General features: G+C 49.5%; 1 protein-coding gene across 1 annotated transcript in view; it reads left to right on the forward strand.

The window, feature by feature from the left end:
• Positions 1-1,243: 1,243 nt before the first annotated feature.
• The window catches only part of BLM (BLM RecQ like helicase), a 67,754-nt gene continuing 50,628 nt past the window's right edge, over positions 1,244-18,369 (forward strand). Inside the window, exons 1-6 of the mRNA XM_040342194.1 lie at positions 1,244-1,351; positions 7,627-7,725; positions 8,715-9,511; positions 13,970-14,120; positions 15,406-15,491; positions 15,573-15,702. Of these exons, the coding sequence (XP_040198128.1) occupies positions 7,628-7,725; positions 8,715-9,511; positions 13,970-14,120; positions 15,406-15,491; positions 15,573-15,702 (1,262 nt within the window). The 5' untranslated portion in view covers positions 1,244-1,351; position 7,627. The remainder of the gene's footprint in view (positions 1,352-7,626; positions 7,726-8,714; positions 9,512-13,969; positions 14,121-15,405; positions 15,492-15,572; positions 15,703-18,369) is intronic.

The following is an 18,369-nucleotide window of genomic DNA, read 5'->3' on the forward strand; positions in this document are numbered from 1 at the left end:
AAGTGGGAAGGGCAGGGAGGAATGGGAAGTGCGGGGAGGAGTGGGAAGTGCGGGGAGGAGTGGGAAGTGCGGGGAGGAGAGGGAAGGACAGGTAGGAGAGGGAAGGACAGGGAGAAGTGGTAAGGGCAGGGGGAGAGGGAAGGACAGGGAGGAGAGGGAAGGACAGGGAGGAGTGGAAAGGGCAGAGAGGAGAGAGTAGGGTGGGGAGGAGAGGTAAGGACAGGGAGGAGTGAGAAGGGCAGGGAGGAGAGGTAAGGGCAAGGACAGGAAGAAGTGGGAAGGACAGGGAGGAGAGGTAAGGGCGGGGAGGAGTGGTAAGGGCAGGGAGGAGAGGTAAGGACAGGTAGGAGGGAAGAAGTAAGGGTAGGGAGGAGAGGTAAGGGCGGGGAGGAGAGGTAAGGACAGGGAAGGGTGGGGAGGAGAGGTAAGGACAGGGAGAAGTGGGAAGGGCAAGGAGTAGAGGTAGGGGCAGGGAGGAGGGGGAAGGACAGGAAGAAGTGGGAAGGACAGGAGGAGAGGTAAGGGCAGGTGGGAGAGGGAAGGACAGGGAAAAGTGGGAAGAACAGGGAGGAGAGGTAAGGACAGGGAGAAGTGGTAAGGACAGGGAGAAGAGGTAAGGGCAGGAAAAGTGGGAAGAACAGGGAGGAGAGGGAAGGGCGGGGAGGAGTGGGAAGGGCAGGGAGGAGAGGTAGGGGCAGGGAGGAGGGGGAAGAACAGGAAGAAGTGGGAAGGACAGGGAGGAGAGGTAAGGGCAGGTAGGAGAGGGAAGGACAATGAGGAGAGGTAAGGGCAGGGAAAAGTGGGAAGAACAGGGAGGAGAGGTAAGGACAGGAAAGAGAGGTAAGGACAGGGAAAAGTGGGAAGAACAGGGAGGAGAGGTAAGGACAGGGAGGACAGGTAAGGACAGGAAAGAGAGGTAAGGACAGGGAGGAGTGGGGAGAAGTAAGGGCAAGGAGGATAGGTAAGGGCAGGGAGGACAGGTAAGGGCGGGGAGAAGTGGGATGAACAGGGAGGAGTGGTAAGGATAAGGAGTAGTGGTAAATGGAAAGAAATATGGCGATGGCAGAAAGGAATTGGCGAGGAAAACGAGTTAGTAGTATGTGAAGGGGCGGGGCATGGCTGGTTAAGAGGGAGGGGCAAGGACGGTGCTGACGGTCACGTGGCTCTAAACAGCTAATTACACCGAACCCGCCGGTGACGTAATTGCTAGGCGCGGTATCCGCGTCGCGTTGCCAGGGGGCGTTGCCAGTACGTGACGCGCTGTGATGATGTCACTAGATTGGGCGCGGAATCTGTGTGAGGTGACGGCGGAGGGGATGTGAGCGGAGGAGTACCGGGGACAGGACAGAAGGTGACTATCACCCCTCCCCCCCTCAATATCTGTATGTACGGACCTGTGTGTTCCCCTCCCCCAGCACTGGGGCCTCTCTGTATACAGTCCAGGCCTGTGTGAGAAGCCTCTGGTGTCAGCTTGTAGTGTTTTTATTTGTGAAGCTTTACCTATCATTGGAGGGGCTGCATCCCCCTCCCCCACCTATAGAGACCTGAACCCTAAATAGCATCTTGTGCCCCCCCCCCCCCCTCTTATAAAGTTTTTTTTTTTTTAATACTTTATTTGCAGCAATTCTCGCCTCTTATCCCCGCCCCCTGCGCTTGTAATAAATATTGCGGGGCTTCGGGGGCCACCACTTCGCACCCGCGCCAATTCTGACACTTCGTTTCGACGTGGAAAAGCGCCTCTAAAGCGACGGTAAAGCCTCGCTGGTTTTACCGCCGATGAATGAATTAAAAAAGAAACAAACCAATATTTACCTCACTTTTTTTTTTAGAATATAAAAGATGTCACACCGAGCGAGTAGATACCTAACGTGTCGCGCTTTACAATTGCGTCCGCCCGCGGAATGGGGGAAAACTACAGTGATTATCCGCTTCTCGCCCGCCATGTAGCAGAATGACGGCGGCCGGGAAGTGGGTGTTTTTATCCTGATTGGGCGTCATATGAAGTCCAGCAGGGTGAGTGGCTGGTGCAGCGATCGGTCGTGCGATGGGTCGCTCTGACACGCCGCGTCGCCGGTTACAATAAAGAGCCTATGGTGGAGGCTCTTTACCATGTGATGAGCTGTGTCCAATCACATATAACCAGGAAGTGCCGTTTATCGGCTTTCCCTCTATGCGGGGCCTGACAAGGCGCAAGTAGAAGAGAGCCAATTGGCTGCTTTCCTCACAGGAGTGGGAGGAGAGAGAGGGGATGTGCTGATAATCTGCGCATTAATTATCAGTGCAGACCCATCAAGGGTGCCCACTAGAGACCACCAAGAATTCCAATCAGTGCCCATTAGAAATACCAATCTGTGCCCATCAGTACCACCTATGAGTCCTCATCAGTGCCATCTATCAGTGGTGCCATCTATGAGTGCTCATCAGTGGTGCCCTTCGGTGCCATCTAGCAGTGGTGCCCATTGGTGCCACCTATGAGTGCTCATCAGTGGTGCCCATCGGTACCACCTATGAGTGCTCATCGGTGCCATCTAGCAGTGGTGCCCATCGGTACCACCTATGAGTGCTCATCGGTGCCATCTAGCAGTGGTGCCCATCGGTACCACCTATGAGTGCTCATCAGTGCCATCTAGCAGTGGTGCCCATCGGTGCCACCTATGAGTGCTCATCAGTGCCATCTAGCAGTGGTGCCCATCGGTGCCACCTATGAGTGCTCATCAGTGCCATCTAGCAGTGGTGCCCATCGGTGCCATCTAGCAGTGGTGCTCATCGGTGCCATCTAGCAGTGGTGCCCATCGGTGCCACCTATGAGTGCTCATCAGTGCCATCTAGCAGTGGTGCTCATCGGTGCCATCTAGCAGTGGTGCCCATCGGTGCCACCTATGAGTGCTCATCAGTGCCCCCATCGGTTCCACCTATGAGTGCTCATCAGTGCCATCTATAAGTGGTGCCCATCGGTACCACCTATGAGTGCTCATCAGTGGTGCCCATCGGTGCCATCTAGCAGTGGTGCCCATCGGTGCCATCTAGCAGTGGTGCCCATCGGTACCACCTATGAGTGCTCATCAGTGCCATCTAGCAGTGGTGCTCATCGGTGCCATCTAGCAGTGGTGCCCATCGGTGCCACCTATGAGTGCTCATCAGTGCCCCCATCGGTTCCACCTATGAGTGCTCATCAGTGCCATCTATAAGTGGTGCCCATCGGTACCACCTATGAGTGCTCATCAGTGGTGCCCATCGGTGCCATCTAGCAGTGGTGCCCATCGGTGCCATCTAGCAGTGGTGCCCATCGGTACCACCTATGAGTGCTCATCAGTGCCATCTAGCAGTGGTGCTCATCGGTGCCATCTAGCAGTGGTGCCCATCGGTACCACCTATGAGTGCTCATCAGTGCCATCTAGCAGTGGTGCCCATCGGTGCCACCTATAAGTGCTCATCAGTGCCATCTAGCAGCGGTGCTCATCGGTGCCATCTAGCAGTGGTGCCCATCGGTGCCACCTATAAGTGCTCATCAGTGCCATCTAGCAGCGGTGCTCATCTGTGCCATCTAGCAGTGGTGCTCATCGGTGCCATCTAGCAGTGGTGCCCATCGGTTCCACCTATGAGTGCTCATCAGTGCCATCTATCAGTGGTGCCACCTATGAGTGCTCATCAGTGGTGCTCATCGGTACCACCTATGAGTGCTCATCAGTGCCATCTAGCAGTGGTGTCCATCGGTTCCACCTATGAGTGCTCATCAGTGCCATCTATCAGTGGTGCCACCTATGAGTGCTCATCAGTGGTGCCCAACGGTGCCACCTATGAGTGCTCATCAGTGCCATCTAGCAGTGGTGCCCATCGGTGCCACCTATGAGTGCTCATCAGTGCCATCTGTAAGTGGTGTTTATCGGTGTTTCGTTTTCAGGTGTTTTTAATTTTTGGCTATTTTAAAAAGAAAAAAAAACCGCAGACACAGCAAAGCGCCGCTAAACGCGGCAAAACAGATGTTGTAAACGTCAGTTACTATCTGTGAAGTTCAGTGGTTGAGGAGAGATTGTACGAATGTCCCGTCTACATGAAGCCTGAGGATAGAAAGGTGAAATCTACAGAATATCGGCCTTAAAGCGAGCGGAGGTCCGCCAACATTTATTTATTTTTTTTAAAGTTAGCAGCTACAAATACTGCAGCTGCTGACTTTTAAAATCGGGACACTTACCTGTCCAGGGCGCTCGCGATGTCGGCACACGAAGCCGATCTTTACAGCCTGGTTTTCCCTACTGCGCATCCCTGCTGTCTTCTGGGACCTGTGTGTCTCCGAGAAGACAGTTGTGGGGACGGAGGAGGCGTAGATATCCGTGGATACTGCGGCTATGTATGCCCAGAAGTGGGAGCAAATACTTGGCTTAGACAGGTATCCGCTCTCCCCCTCCCCCCTGAAAGGTGTTAAATGTGACACCAGAGGGGGGGGGGATTCCAAAAAGCGGAAGTTCCATTTTTGGGTGGAACTACACTTAAAGCGGGATTCCACCCGCAATTTTTTTTTTTTAAAGTCAGCAGCTACTAACAGTGTAGCTGCTGACTTTTAATAAGGACACTTACCTGCCCTACTTGCCCCGTGCTGATGATCCCCCCCCGATGCCGATCCCACGATCGATGCAGGTCCCGCGCCGCCATTTACACTAGGGGAAGCAGGCAGTGAAGCCTTACGGCTTCACTGCCCATTTCCTACTGCGCATGCGCGAGTCTCGCGCCGACTTGTGAATGGGCGGCTGCTCCCTGACAACACACACAGTTCCCAGAAAGCAGCGCGCTCCATTCACTAGGAGAAGATGAGGAGGAAGAAGGACCGTGGCTACGGAAGAGGCAGATTACGGACTTCCGCATAGCAACAGGTATTTTGGGTGAGTATAAATTATTATTATTTTTCACATTTTTTTTTTTCAATTTTTTTTATGATTTTTTGGCAAATGTTTTTTTTCCTGAGTGGAACTCCACTTTAAGGACCGGCTCACTGTACATACACGTCATCACTTTGAAGATAAATATCTCGGTAACATCAGCAGCTGCTGCCACAAGCGAGATATCCATCTTTTCCGTGGCCGGTCCTGTAAATGATAACGGTGGCGGCACAGAGTTCCACCCATTCAAACCACAGCTTTTAATAATCAGACACTCACCTGTCCCACGGTACAGCGATGCGGGCGAACGAACCCTCGCTCCTCTCCACGGCGCCGGCATTGTAACTGTGGGGCGCCCCAGCTGTGGCGTGAGCCACGCTGCACGTTGTGAATGGCCGGGCAAGTTTCTGGGACGTGTCCCAGAAGATTACAGGGGGGGAGAGGTGAACTTCAGTCCGGACGGCGCCAGGGGAGGAAGTGGTAGCTGGGTGCCTGTCAAAACTGGGTACCTGCCCCCCCACACACGTGCACACACAGGCAAACCGACATGCCAAATGCGTTCTGTCAGGGGGTCACCAATACTTAGAACAGAAGTTCCATTTTTGGGTGGAATTTCACTTTAACCTCTTGACGACCGAGGACGTCCCTGGGACTTTGTGCGGTGATATCTGAAAGATGGCGGCAGCTAGAGGCATCATTCAGATATCGCCGTCTTCAGCCACCGATTCTGCGCACGATAAGAACGATCAAAGCGGTGGTTCCGCCGCTTGATCGTTCTTATAGGCAGCGGGAGGGGACGTCCGTCTCCCCCCCCCCCCCCCCTCCTGTCTCCATCCGGTGCTTCTCCGGGCTCTCCCGTGCCATCGGGGGCCCAGAGAGCGTATCGGCCTGCGCTGCTGGAAAGCATAGAGATGACTGGTGACCAGATGGTCACCAGTCATCATTATGACTATTGAAGGCCCGGGAGCGACGTTATGACGTCACGCCCGTACCCGGTAGTAAACAAAGCCGCAATCGCGGCTGTCGGCGCGTGATCTGTGATTTTTTTTTTTCACCGATTGCATGCTTGTAAGCCTGGAGGAGAGATGTGAGGTTTTATTGACCCCGCCTCTCTCCATAAAGAGGACCTGTCACAGTGATTCCTATTACAAGGGATGTTTACATTCCTTGTAATAGGAATAAAAATTATCAAAAATGAAAAAGTGTAAAAATACAAAAAATTAGGTAAAATTAAACATTTATTTTTTTTCAAAACGCCCCTGTCCCCGTTATCTCGCGCACAGAAGCGAACATGCATGCAAGTCCCGCCCACATATGTAAACACCGTTCAAACATGTGAGGTATCATCGCGTGCGTTAGAGCGTGTGCAACAATTCTCGCACTAGACCTTCTCTGTAACTCGAAAATAGTAACCTGTAAAAAATGTTAAAGCGTCGCCTATGGAGATTTTTAAGTACCGAAGTTTGTCGCCATTCCATGAGTGTGCGCAATTTTAAAGCGTGACATGTTAGGTATCTATTTACTCGGCGTAACTTCATCTTTCACATTGTACAAAAAAATTGGGCTAACTTTACTGTTTTGTTATTTTTTAATTCATGAAACCATTTTTTTTCCCAAAAAAAGGCGTTTGAAAAATTATTGTGCAAATACCGTGCGAGAAAAACAGTTGCAATGACCGCCATTTTATTCCCTAGGGTGTCTGCTAAAAACAAAAAATATATAATGTTTGGGGGTTCTGATTAATTTTCTAGCAAAAAAAATTTTGATTTGTACATGAAGGAGAGAAGTGCCAAAATAGGCCCGGTGGTAAAGTGGTTAAAGCGGTGGTTCACCCTCACTCACATGATTTTACCATCGAGACAGGCATTGTAGCGCGAGCTACAGTATGCCTGTCCCGATTTTTTTAACCCCGGACTCAACTTATAATCGTACATTATAGATTTCGGCTCCCGCGGTGAATGGGCGTGCCTATGGAGAGGGAGGATGATTGACGGCTGGGCCCTGGCACGTCACTCTCCCCGAAGACAGCCGGAGTAGGTCTCGGCTCTTCACGGCGCCTGCGCACAGGCTATGCGCAGGCGCCGTGAAGAGCCAAGCCTATTTCGGCTATTTCCGGAGAAGCGTGACACGCCAGGTGCCGGCCATCAATCATCCTCCGCCTCCATAGGCACGCCCATTCACCGAGGGGAGTCGGTATCTTCGATGTACGAGTACACGGTGAGTACGGGGGAAAAAAAATCGGGACAGGCATACTGTAGCTCGCGCTACAATGCCTGATTTTATGGTAGAACAAAACATTTTTTTTTTTTTTTTTTTTGGGTTTATAGGGTGAACCCCCGCTTTAAAGGCAGCCGAAAAAAAAAATCGCTATCGGCCATGAAAAAAGGATATCGGTCGACCCCTCCCAAAAAAAAGATATAAAGCAGGCATTATCCCAGTCTGACCGCTTCCATTCCACACAACACGGGGGGGGGACGGGGGACGTGAACAGGATGGAGAAAGGAAGCAGCGGAGAGACTTGGGGAAATATTTTCCTGTTTGTTGCGAGTTTCAATCACATTACTATTTGTTTTATGTGACGGTGAACTTGTGTATATACAAAGAATGTTTGTTTGGAAACTATGTGACCTTTTTTATGAGATGCTTTTAGGTTTATTTATTCTTTCATTTGTTTTATTGTGAAAATTGTCCTAGATAGTGAATTATTGGGAATGCGTTTTTTATTTTTGATTTTAATTCTCTCTCATCACAGGATGGCTGCTTTACCTCAAAACAATCTCCAGAAGCAGTTGGAATTCTTTTCTGCGAAGGTTGGTGGGAACAAACTCTCTCTTCAGAAGTCTAAGCCGAGGTGAGTGCAATGTGATGAGTTTTGTATTTATTGTATTTATTTTTTATTCATTTATTTTATTTTTTGAACAGAAATTTGGAAAACCTGCTGACTGGCATTTTTTTTTTTATAAAGGAAGAAATCCTAGTGGTCTTCTGTCATAAATATCTCTCCCTGCCTGTCAGCCGTAATGTAATCTAAGTCCTGCATGCGCAACTCAGACCATATATACTGTTTAACCACTTGAGGACCGCCTAATGCCGATATACCTTGGCAGAATGGCACGGCTGGGCCCAGGCACGTACAGGTACATTGCCCTTTAAGTGTCCAGGCGCGGGTCGGTCCGAAGCTCTGTGACCGCGCCCGCGGGACGCGCGGACCCGAGCGCCGCCGGTGTCCCGCGATCGGGTCACAGAAGCTGAAGAACGGGGAGAGGTGAGTGTAAACAAACCTTCGCCGTTCTTCTCTGTGGCTTGTCACTGATCGTCTGTTCCCTGTTAAAGGGAATGACGATCAGTGACGTCACACGTCCAGCCCCGCCCCCCTACAGTAAGAATCGCTCCCTTAGGGCACACTTGACCCCTTAGCGCCCCTAGTGGTTAACCCCTTCACTGCCATTGTCATTTTCACAGTAATCAGTGCATTTTTATAGCACTTTTCACTGTGAAAATGACAATGGCCCCAAAAATGTGTCAAAAGTGTCCGATGTGTCCGCCATAATGTCGCAGTCACAAAAAAAATCGCTGATCGCCACCATTACTAGTAAAAAAAATTATTAATAAAAATGCCATAAAACTATGCCCTATTTTGTAGACGCTATAACTTTTGCGCAGTAATGAAGTGGTTAAAAGCTGAAGTTTTTCTTTTTTTTATTTATCACATTTTATAAAACAAAACATAAATTTTTTTTTTTCTCTCTCTTTCTGACCAATCATAGTTATTCTGGCAGAAAAAAGAATTCCATCCCGTTCAACCAACAATACTTATGTTTTCATATTTTCCTGTTACAGTGTGTTTACTTTTAAAAAGAAGAATTCCTCGGATGGGTCAGTAGTAACGAGCGTCATTCCTGCAAATCCACAAGTACCACTGAAGGATAAGAATATAAATGTTGCCCAGGAACTGCCCTCAGTAAATCTCTTAACGGCTCCTTCAAAATCCAAAGAGACAAGTAAGCTCCATACTCTCTTCACACCAGTCTGTGCAAAACCTCCAGAACCTTCCCCACCGATACTTCCTGCAAAGACTGTCCAGCAAAGTTCAGATGGGAAACGTGAGACCACTAAACCTAATAAACTCTTTACGCCTGCCTGTGTGAAACCTCCAGAACCTTCCCCACCACTACTTTTCACAAAACCGGTCCTGCAAAGTTCAGGTGGGAAAAATGGGACCAGTAAACCGAATATACTCTTTACACCCATTCATATAAAACCTCCAGAACCTTCCCCACCACTACTTCTTACAAGACCCGTCCAGCATCATTCAGATGGGAAAAGTGAGACCCTCGGGAAAGTGGACTCTCTCCCTAAGAAAAGGGGCTGCAATACATCCCTCAGCTCCACTCTCAGCCTGGAGGAATGGGATGATATGAACGATTTCGACACGTCTGTATCTCCTCCCAAGAGCCAAATTAGGAAATTGGGAAAAATGCCAGAGAAGTGCAGCGAGAGGCCTAATGAGAGATCACCGAAATCTCAGACACTTGAAGGGACGTCATCTGTAAATAAAGAGAGTGTGGAAAACGGTATGGAGCAACGGCCTGGTGTGGTTCCTGTTTCCTGTGCAGAGATTGCAGACACCTGTGTAGGTGGGTGGTTTTAAACATGAATAAGACAAATGGCTTCATAACTTATTATTCGCCTTGAGCAAGTACTATGTGCTATTTGAGGCCCCGTACACACGACCGGTTTCTCGGCAGAATTCAGCAAGAAACTCGACGGGAGACGTATTCTGCCGAGAAAACCGGTCGTGTGTACACTTTTTGCCGAGAAACCCGTCGGGAAACTCGTCGAGCCAAAAAGAGAGCATGTTCTCTATTTCCTCGTTGGTCAATGGGAACATTTGACTCGACGAGTTTTCTGACAGCCGAACAAGGAACTCGACGAGCAAAACGATGTGTTTTGCCCGTCGAGTTTCTCCGTCGTGTGTACGGGGCCTTAGACTTTTGCTTACCGCAAGGCAAGTGGTCAAGTAGCTTTCAACAGCTTGCAAATAAATATAGCCCTTTAGATTGATGTATACCCTAAGGCCCCTTTCACATTGGAGCGGGAGCCACGGTAAAAATAGCGGCGCTATACCACCGGTATTGCCGCGGGAATCGCCCGCTAGTGGTGCGGTATTAACCCCCGCTAGCGGCCGATAAAGTGTTAATACCGCCCGCAATGCGCCTCTGCAGAGGCGCATTGCGGGCGGTATTGCCGCGGTTTCCCATTGGGATGGAAGAATCTCCCACTGGCCCAAGCTTCCATATCTTGCTAGTCAGCCCTTCTGGCTCTCACAATACCTGAACATTCTGATTGGGTGCAGGCATTGTTTAGGTTGAGAGTCAGCGGGAGGCCGACTAGCAAGATACTGAAGCTTGGCCCAGTGGGAGATTCCTCCATCCACACAGTTTAACCACTTAAAGCGGTGGTTCACCCATAAAAACGACTTCCCCCTATTACACTGCCCCCCCGCATTACAATACGAATATGCCATTAATTTTTTTTTGGCTGCTGTACATACCTGGGTACAGCTATTCACCCGTGTCCTCCGGGTTGCGAGTCCCGCGGGAGTGGGCGTTCCTACCATGGCGGTGATTGACGTTTTGACTAAAAAATGAGCTCCCCCCCGTCGCGTAAGCCGCGTCACGACTGGCGAAAGGAGCCGAACTGCGATGCGCAGTATAGCGCCGACTCGCCGTTCGGCTCCTTCCGCCAATCGTGACGCTGCTTACGCGACGGGGGGAGCTCGTTTTTTAGTCAAAACGTCAATCATCGCCATGGTAGGAACGCCCACTCCCGCGGGACTCGCAACCCGGAGGACACGGGTGAATAGCTGTACCCAGGTATGTACAGCAGCCAAAAAAAAATTAATGGCATATTCGTATTGTAATGCGGGGGGGCAGTGTAATAGGGGGAAGTCGTTTTTATGGGTGAACCACCGCTTTAAGGACCGCCTAACGATGATATACGTCGGCAGAATGGGCCCGCGCCCCGGTCCGAAGCTCCGGGACTCGCGGACCCGATCGCCGCGATCGGTCCCCGGAGCTGAAGAACGTGGAGAGCCGTATATAAACACTGCTTCCTCGTTCTTCACTGTGGCGCTGTCATCGATTGTGCGTCCCTATTTTAGGGAGCACACAATCAATGACGTCCGACCTACAGCAGCCACACCCCCCTACAGTTGTAAACACACTTCAGGGAACACATAACCCCTTCAGCGCCCCCTTGTGGTTAACTCCCAAACTGCAACTGTCATTTTCACAATAAACCATGCATTTTTAATGCATTTTTTGCTGTGAAAATGACAATGGTCCCAAAAATGTATCAAAATTGTCTAAAGTATGCCCGCCATAATGTCGCAGTCACGAAAAAAACGCTGATCGCCACCATTAGTAGTAAAAAAAAAATAAATAAATAAAAATGCAATAAAACTATCCCCTATTTTGTGAACGCTATAAATTTTTCGCAAACCAATCGATAAACGCTTATTGCGTTTTTTTTTTTTTTTTTTTTTTTTTATTTTTTATACCAAAAATAGGTAGAAGATCACGTATCGGCCTAAACTGAGGAAAAATTGATATGTTTTTGGGGGATATTTATTATAGCAAAAAGTAAAAAATATTGCATTTTTTTCAAAATTGTCGCTCTATTTTTGTTTATAGCGCAAAAAATAAAAACCGCAGAGGTGATCAAATACCACCAAAAGAAAGCTCTATTTGTGGGTAAAAAAGGACACCAATTTTGTTTGGGAGCCACGTCGCACGACTGCGCAATTGTTAAAGCGACGCAGTGCGGAATCGCAAAAAGGGGCCTGGTCTTTTACCTGCATTTTGGTCCGGGTCTTAAGTGGTTAATGTACATGGAGAAATCTGTAGCACTTTTTCCATCTAACCATAGAAAATCTGCAGATAATCTATAGGTGTATGGCCAGCTTTAGGCTGGGTTCACACTAGGGCGATGCAGGAACCCTGCGAATCCACTGCAGGTTCCCACATCGCACGCGACTCACCCGGCAGTTCACACTGCCATATTTAAACTGCTGGGGCGTGTTATACAATGTTAACGACACCCCCAATTCAGCTCGCATATCGCACTGCGAACTGACAGTTCAAACATGAATTGGATCGCGTAGGTGTGAACACCCATGTGATCCGATTCTGGTGTGGGCCAAAAAAAGGGCCCTGTGCGTGTTTAGACCAAATTCAGTGCGATAACCGTCCCTTAAAGCCGAGGTTCACCCTTTAAAACATTTTTTGACATCACACAAAGTCGCGCCATCCTACCGACACAATGCCGGTGTTTTTTTGTTTTTTTTGTCAGCACATAACTCTTAATCCCGATTTTCACCTCACGGCGATCCCGTGGGAGTGGGCGTTCCCAAGCACTGCCTGTGATTGACAGGCTTCCGAACGGCGCATACTGCGCGTCACAGGTTGCCGGAAAAGCCCGAACGTCGGTGCGGCTCTATACGGCGCCTGCGCACCGATGTTCGGGTTCTGTCGGCAACCTGTGACGCGCAGTATGCGCCGTTCGGAAGCCTGTCAAGAGGTATGTGCTGACAAAAAAAAACAAAAAAAAAACACCGGCATTGTGTCGGTAGGATGGCGCGACTTTGTGTGATGTCAAAAAATGTTTTAAAGGGTGAACCCCTTGACCACCGGGCCTATTTTTGCAACTTTTTTTTCTTGCACGGTATTTGCGCAATCATTTTTCAAACGCCTTTTTTTTGGGGGGGGGAAAAAACGGTTTCATGAATTAAAAAATAACAAAACCGTAAAGTTAGCCCAATTTTTTTGTATAATGTGAAAGATGATGTTACGCTGAGTAAATAGATACCCAACATGTCACGCTTTAAAATTGCGCACACCCATGGAATGGCGCCAAATTTCGGTACTTAAAAATCTCCATAGGCGACACTTTTTTTTACAGGTTACTATTTTTGAGTTACAGAGGTTAGGGCTAGAATTGTTGCACACGATCTAACGCACGCGACGATACCTCACATGTGGGGTTTGAACGGCGTTTATATATGTGGGCGGGACTTGCATGTGTTTTTGCTTCTGCGCGTGAGCTACCGGGGACAAGGGGGGGTTTTAAAAAAAAATGTTTTATTTTTATTTTTTTACTTCATTTTTTTTCTTTTTACACTTTTTTTTTTTTATCACTTTTATTCCTATTACAAGGAATGTAAACATCCCTTGTAATAGGAATCACTGTGACAGGTCCTCTTTATGGAGAGAGGCGGGGTCAATAAGACCCTCCCCTCCCCCCACATCTCTCCTCCAGGCTTACAAGCATGAAATCGGTGAAAAAACATTCACCGATCTCACGACCTGTGTGTCTCTCAGACGACAGCGGGGGGGGGGACAGAGAAGGCGCCGGACGTGGCGTAGGTTGCCACATCGACCTATACCCAGAAGTGGGAGCAAATACCTGGATTACACAGGTATCTGCTCCCTTCTCCCCCCCCCCCCCTGAAAGGTGCCAAATGTGACACCGGAGGGGGGGAGGAATCTGAAAAGCGAAAGTTCTATTTTTGGGTTAAATGCCACTTTAAGATTGTGTAAAATGTGTAATGTGTGTACAGTGTGCTGCTTTTGCTACTAGATCTCTACGTTTCTATTTCTTGCTTTGCACAGATGAGAAACAGAGAGATCTTCCCTGTGTACAGAGCTCTCTGTTGATTGTCAACATGGAGCTCTGGGCTGTGATTGGACACAGCTAATTAGCAAGTCCCAGCCATGGGCCAGGACTTTCAGACAGGCTCCTGTTGTGAACAATCACAGCCGGTGCTGGCGGGGGTGTTGCCCTGAACCTGGAAACGGGCAGCGACATATCGGTGTGGTTGATATGACTTGCAGAACTTTACATATTATTATGCTTTTGGGACAAACTTTTCGTATCTGTAAAGACTACAGGTGCACCACTCCTCCAAATTCTTACAGTCCAGGAACCTCAATAGTTGGGTAACCCACCTCAAGGAATACCGCCACACTACCTCCATATCTATACTTTCCCGTACTGGACTCCGCTCTGTTCATTATATTTTGTGGAATTTTCAGATAAAAGCTCAGAAGATCCCAGTGTGACGGTCTGTGATGACGCGATTGAGGATGAAGAAATAATTGATGAGGATGAGTTTGATATTGATTATGTCCCCCCATCTCCTACCGATAGTACCCTGTCCTCTCCTCCGGTGATCAAAGGAATCTGGTAAGTTAATACTGTATTTATTGGCGTATAACATGCACTTTTTTTACGGTCGATCGCGGGGAGCCAACAGGTGGATCGTTACCTCGGCTTTGCCTCCGCCGTCTCATGTTAACTGCAGAGCAGGGAGCGGGGGTCGTTATAGTGCTGGATGGGGGGTGATCTGCCTCAGTGATTGGTTGCTAGGCGGTCCTAGCGACTAATCGCCAGCTTGTTATTATGAACTCTTGTCAGCTCCCGCCTTCCACCCAGCGCTATGCCGTCTCCTGATCTCTGCTCTGCTGTGCACACGCTGGCAGGTAGGAAGTGATATCTACACAACGCTGTGGGGGAGGGAGGGAGGATGTGACGGGGACAGAAGAGACATTGTTGAAGGAGGACACTACAGTGGGGAAGGGGGGAGTGTGATGAGAAATGTTTCGGGGAATCGGGAGGCGGAGGACACTGCTATGGGGGTAGAGGACACCACAATTAGGGCAGGGGTGAAGTGGGGGCAGAGGTCACTGTTTCGGGGGGGGGGGTGTAGGACACTACTGTGAGGGAAGGAGGGCAGAGTATACTACAGTGAGAGGGGGGGGGTCACTACTGCGCTGCCTAGTACCCCCCCACCTACAGTGTGGAGGTGATGTGAAGGGGGGGGGGGAGAAGACACTGCATTGGGGGGTACGGTAGACTACTGTGTGTGTATGTGTGGGGGGGGGGAAGAAGACACGAATGTGGGGGAGTGATGTTAGGGGCAGAGAAAACTACTGTGCACTGGGACGCCGCCTAGTACCCTTCTATTGTTCAGGTAGATCTCAACCTCCAGAGAGGACACAGCATTTGTGCATACAGGACACTACTGTGGGGGGGGGGGGTGATGTGATTTGACAGAGGACACTACTGTGCACTGGGTCTATTCTTTCCTCTATATTGTCCAGGTAGATCTCGGCCTCTGCAGAGGACACAACATTTGGGGGTACAGGACACTACTGTGGGGGGAGGGGTGCAAAGGACACTACTGTGGGAGGGGGGTGAATTTGAGGGGGCAGAGGATACAGCATTGGGGGGTAGAGGACACTACTGTCGGGGGGGGGGGGGGGGTAATGTGAAGGGGGCAGCGGACACTACTGTGCACTAGGGTGACACCTAGTACCCCCTCCACCCCATCCAGGGATCTTTTCTATTACCTCTTAGTTTACTATCCTTGCTTTGGCCCTCTGAAGCCTGTGCAGTATATGGACAGCATTGTTATTTCTGTATTGTGTTCAGACCATGCTCCATTATTTTTATTTTTGTATCTTTTTAGGTCATTTAAGAAACCTTCGGGTTCTTCTGAGACCGAGAAGGAGAATGCTGCAGAACATCAACCAGGCCAGCATACCTCTTCACAGGGTAGGATATTGGTTTGTGTTTTCTTTTTCGTAATACTTGTGTAGAGGCGCTAAAATGTGACTTCTTTTGGGCTCTTTACAGCGCAGAGTGACATGTCCCCTCAGCTCTGGTCTATGATGACAGAGATCTGTGATCTGGTGGACAGGATTCCTGTGTCTGAGCTGCAGCGGCTGTCCTGTGGGAAGGATCTTGAGAAGAAGAGGGACATGAGGTAACTGGCACATGACAGGACATAGTGCAAAAACCATTGTATTAAAGAGAAATTCAGCATAAAGGCCCAGATTCACAAAAGGGATACGACGGCGTATCTCCTGATACGCCGTCGTATCCCTGTTTCTATATATGCGACTGTTTCATAGAACCAGTTACGCATTGATAGGCAGAAGATCCGACAGGTGTAATGGACTTACACTGTCGGATCTTAGGATGCAGTACCGCGGCCGCCGCTGGGGGGATTTTGCGTCGTAAACCAGCGTCGGGTATGCAAATTAGCAGTTACGGCGATCCACGAAACTTTTTCCCGTCGTTGGGTCGCAAAGATAGGGCACCTTTTACAAAGTGTAAAATTAGTACACCATGTAAAAGTATACCCGTCTTTCCCGCGTCGCTTTTGAATTTAAAAAATTTTCTCCCGGCGCAAGTCTTTTTTTCACGTTGCGATTCACAAAACGTTGGCGCGTCGTAATTTCGCGCAAAGCACGTCGGGAAATTTGCGTTGGGAGCATGCGCAGTACGTCCGGCGCGGGAGCGCGCCTAATTTAAATGGTACCCGCCCCATTTGAATTGGCCCGCCTTGCGCCGGACGGATTTAGGATACACCGCCGCAAATTTCCAGGTAAGTGCTTTGTGGATCGGGCACTTAGCCAGAAAATTTGCGGCGGTGTAACCTAAATCGGTTACGTTACGCTGCGCCGCCTGGCTGTGAATCTGGCCCAAAGTGTTTATATGTTTTTGATTACTTGAGCTAAATACTTTTTCTTTAACGGTTCCTGTACCTTTGCTGGTGGCGGTCTTCAGTTGACTTCATTCCTGTGCGTGTGCAGGAGCCAGTCATCCTGGCACACACGAGGACTGTGTCCTATAAGCTGAGCCGTGCATGTCCAGCTCCGTTTACATGCCGAAGAAAACAGTAAGCACACAGGTAAGTGTATTTTATTGCAGAATAGAACACTGCGGGTCTCTTCTGCAATAAAGAGCTTGCCTGCTCATAGTTTGTGACTGCAAAACTTCAGCTCTCCTTTATAGGATACGTTCACCTTTCATTACATAGTAGGTGAGGTTGAAAAAAGACACAAGTCCAACCTATGTGTGTGGTTATATGTCAGTATTACATTGTATATCCCTGTATGTTGTGGTCGTTCAGGTGCTTGTCTAATAGTTTTTTTAAATCATCAATACCCCCTGCTGAGACCACCACCTGTGGAGGGGAGTTCCACATCCCTGCTACTCTTACAGTAAAGAACTCTCTACGCAGTTTAAGGTTAAACCGCTTTTCTTCTAATTTTATTGAATGGCCATGTGTCTTATTAAATTCCATTACGCGGAAAAGTTTTACCCCTATTGTGGGGTCACCAGTACTGTTTGTGTACATCAAAATCATATCCCCTCTCTTTAAAACGTCTCTTCTACAGAGAGAATAAGTTCAGTAATCTTTCCTCATAACTAATATTCTCCAGACCTTTTATTAGTTTTGTTGCCCTTCTATGGACTCTCTCCAGTTCCAGCGCATCCTTACTGAGGATTGGTGCCCAGAACTGGACAGCATACTCCAGGTTCGGCCGCACCAGAGTATAGCAAGCTGCATCCAGAGTGCCCCTATAGCAAGCTGCATCCAGAGTGCCCCTATAGCAAGCTGCATCCAGAGTGCCCCTATAGCAAGCTGCATCCAGAGTGCCCCTATAGCAAGCTGCATCCAGAGTGCCCCTATAGCAAGCTGCATCCAGAGTGCCCCTATAGCAAGCTGCATCCAGAGTGCCCCTATAGCAAGCTGCATCCAGAGTGCCCCTATAGCAAGCTGCATCCAGAGTGCCCCTATAGCAAGCTGCATCCAGAGTGCCCCTATAGCAAGCTGCATCCAGAGTGCCCCTATAGCAAGCTGCATCCAGAGTGCCCCTATAGCAAGCTGCATCCAGAGTGCCCCTATAGCAAGCTGCATCCAGAGTGCCCCTATAGCAAGCTGCATCCAGAGTGCCCCTATAGCAAGCTGCATCCAGAGTGCCCCTATAGCAAGCTGCATCCAGAGTGCCCCTATAGCAAGCTGCATCCAGAGTGCCCCTATAGCAAGCTGCATCCAGAGTGCCCCTATAGCAAGCTGCATCCAGAGTGCCCCTATAGCAAGCTGCATCCAGAGTGCCCCTATAGCAAGCTGCATCCAGAGTGCCCCTATAGCAAGCTGCATCCAGAGTGCCCCTATAGCAGGGGTACTGAACTAATATCATGGGTCCGGTCAGTAATTTTTTTTTCTTCCAGCGGAGGTCCGAGTGTCATATTGGTACAATGACTCAGATCCTTCACATCACAGGCTCCTGTGCACGTCACCGTCCCCCACTCCCCCCACCTTGCGGGCCCAAACATCCTGGTCCTTATGGTAAAATGCAGGGTTCTACTGTGCAGGCAACTGTTAGCGTGAGGTCAAGAAACTGGTGTGGCGGTGCCCATTTATGTGGGGGGGGGGAGGACACTCAAGCAACTATTTACCAAGGCTGCGGTCCGGATAGGACTGTTAATGGGTCCGGATCCGGACCACGGTCCGCCATTTAGTCATGCCTGCCCTGTAGCAAGCCGCACCAGAGTGCCCCTGTAGCAAGCCGCACCAGAGTGCCCCTGTAGCAAGCCGCACCAGAGTGCCCCTGTAGCAAGCCGCACCAGAGTGCCCCTG

This window comes from Rana temporaria, chromosome 3 (assembly GCF_905171775.1).
Source record: "Rana temporaria chromosome 3, aRanTem1.1, whole genome shotgun sequence".
Taxonomy (NCBI): Eukaryota; Metazoa; Chordata; class Amphibia; order Anura; family Ranidae; genus Rana; species Rana temporaria.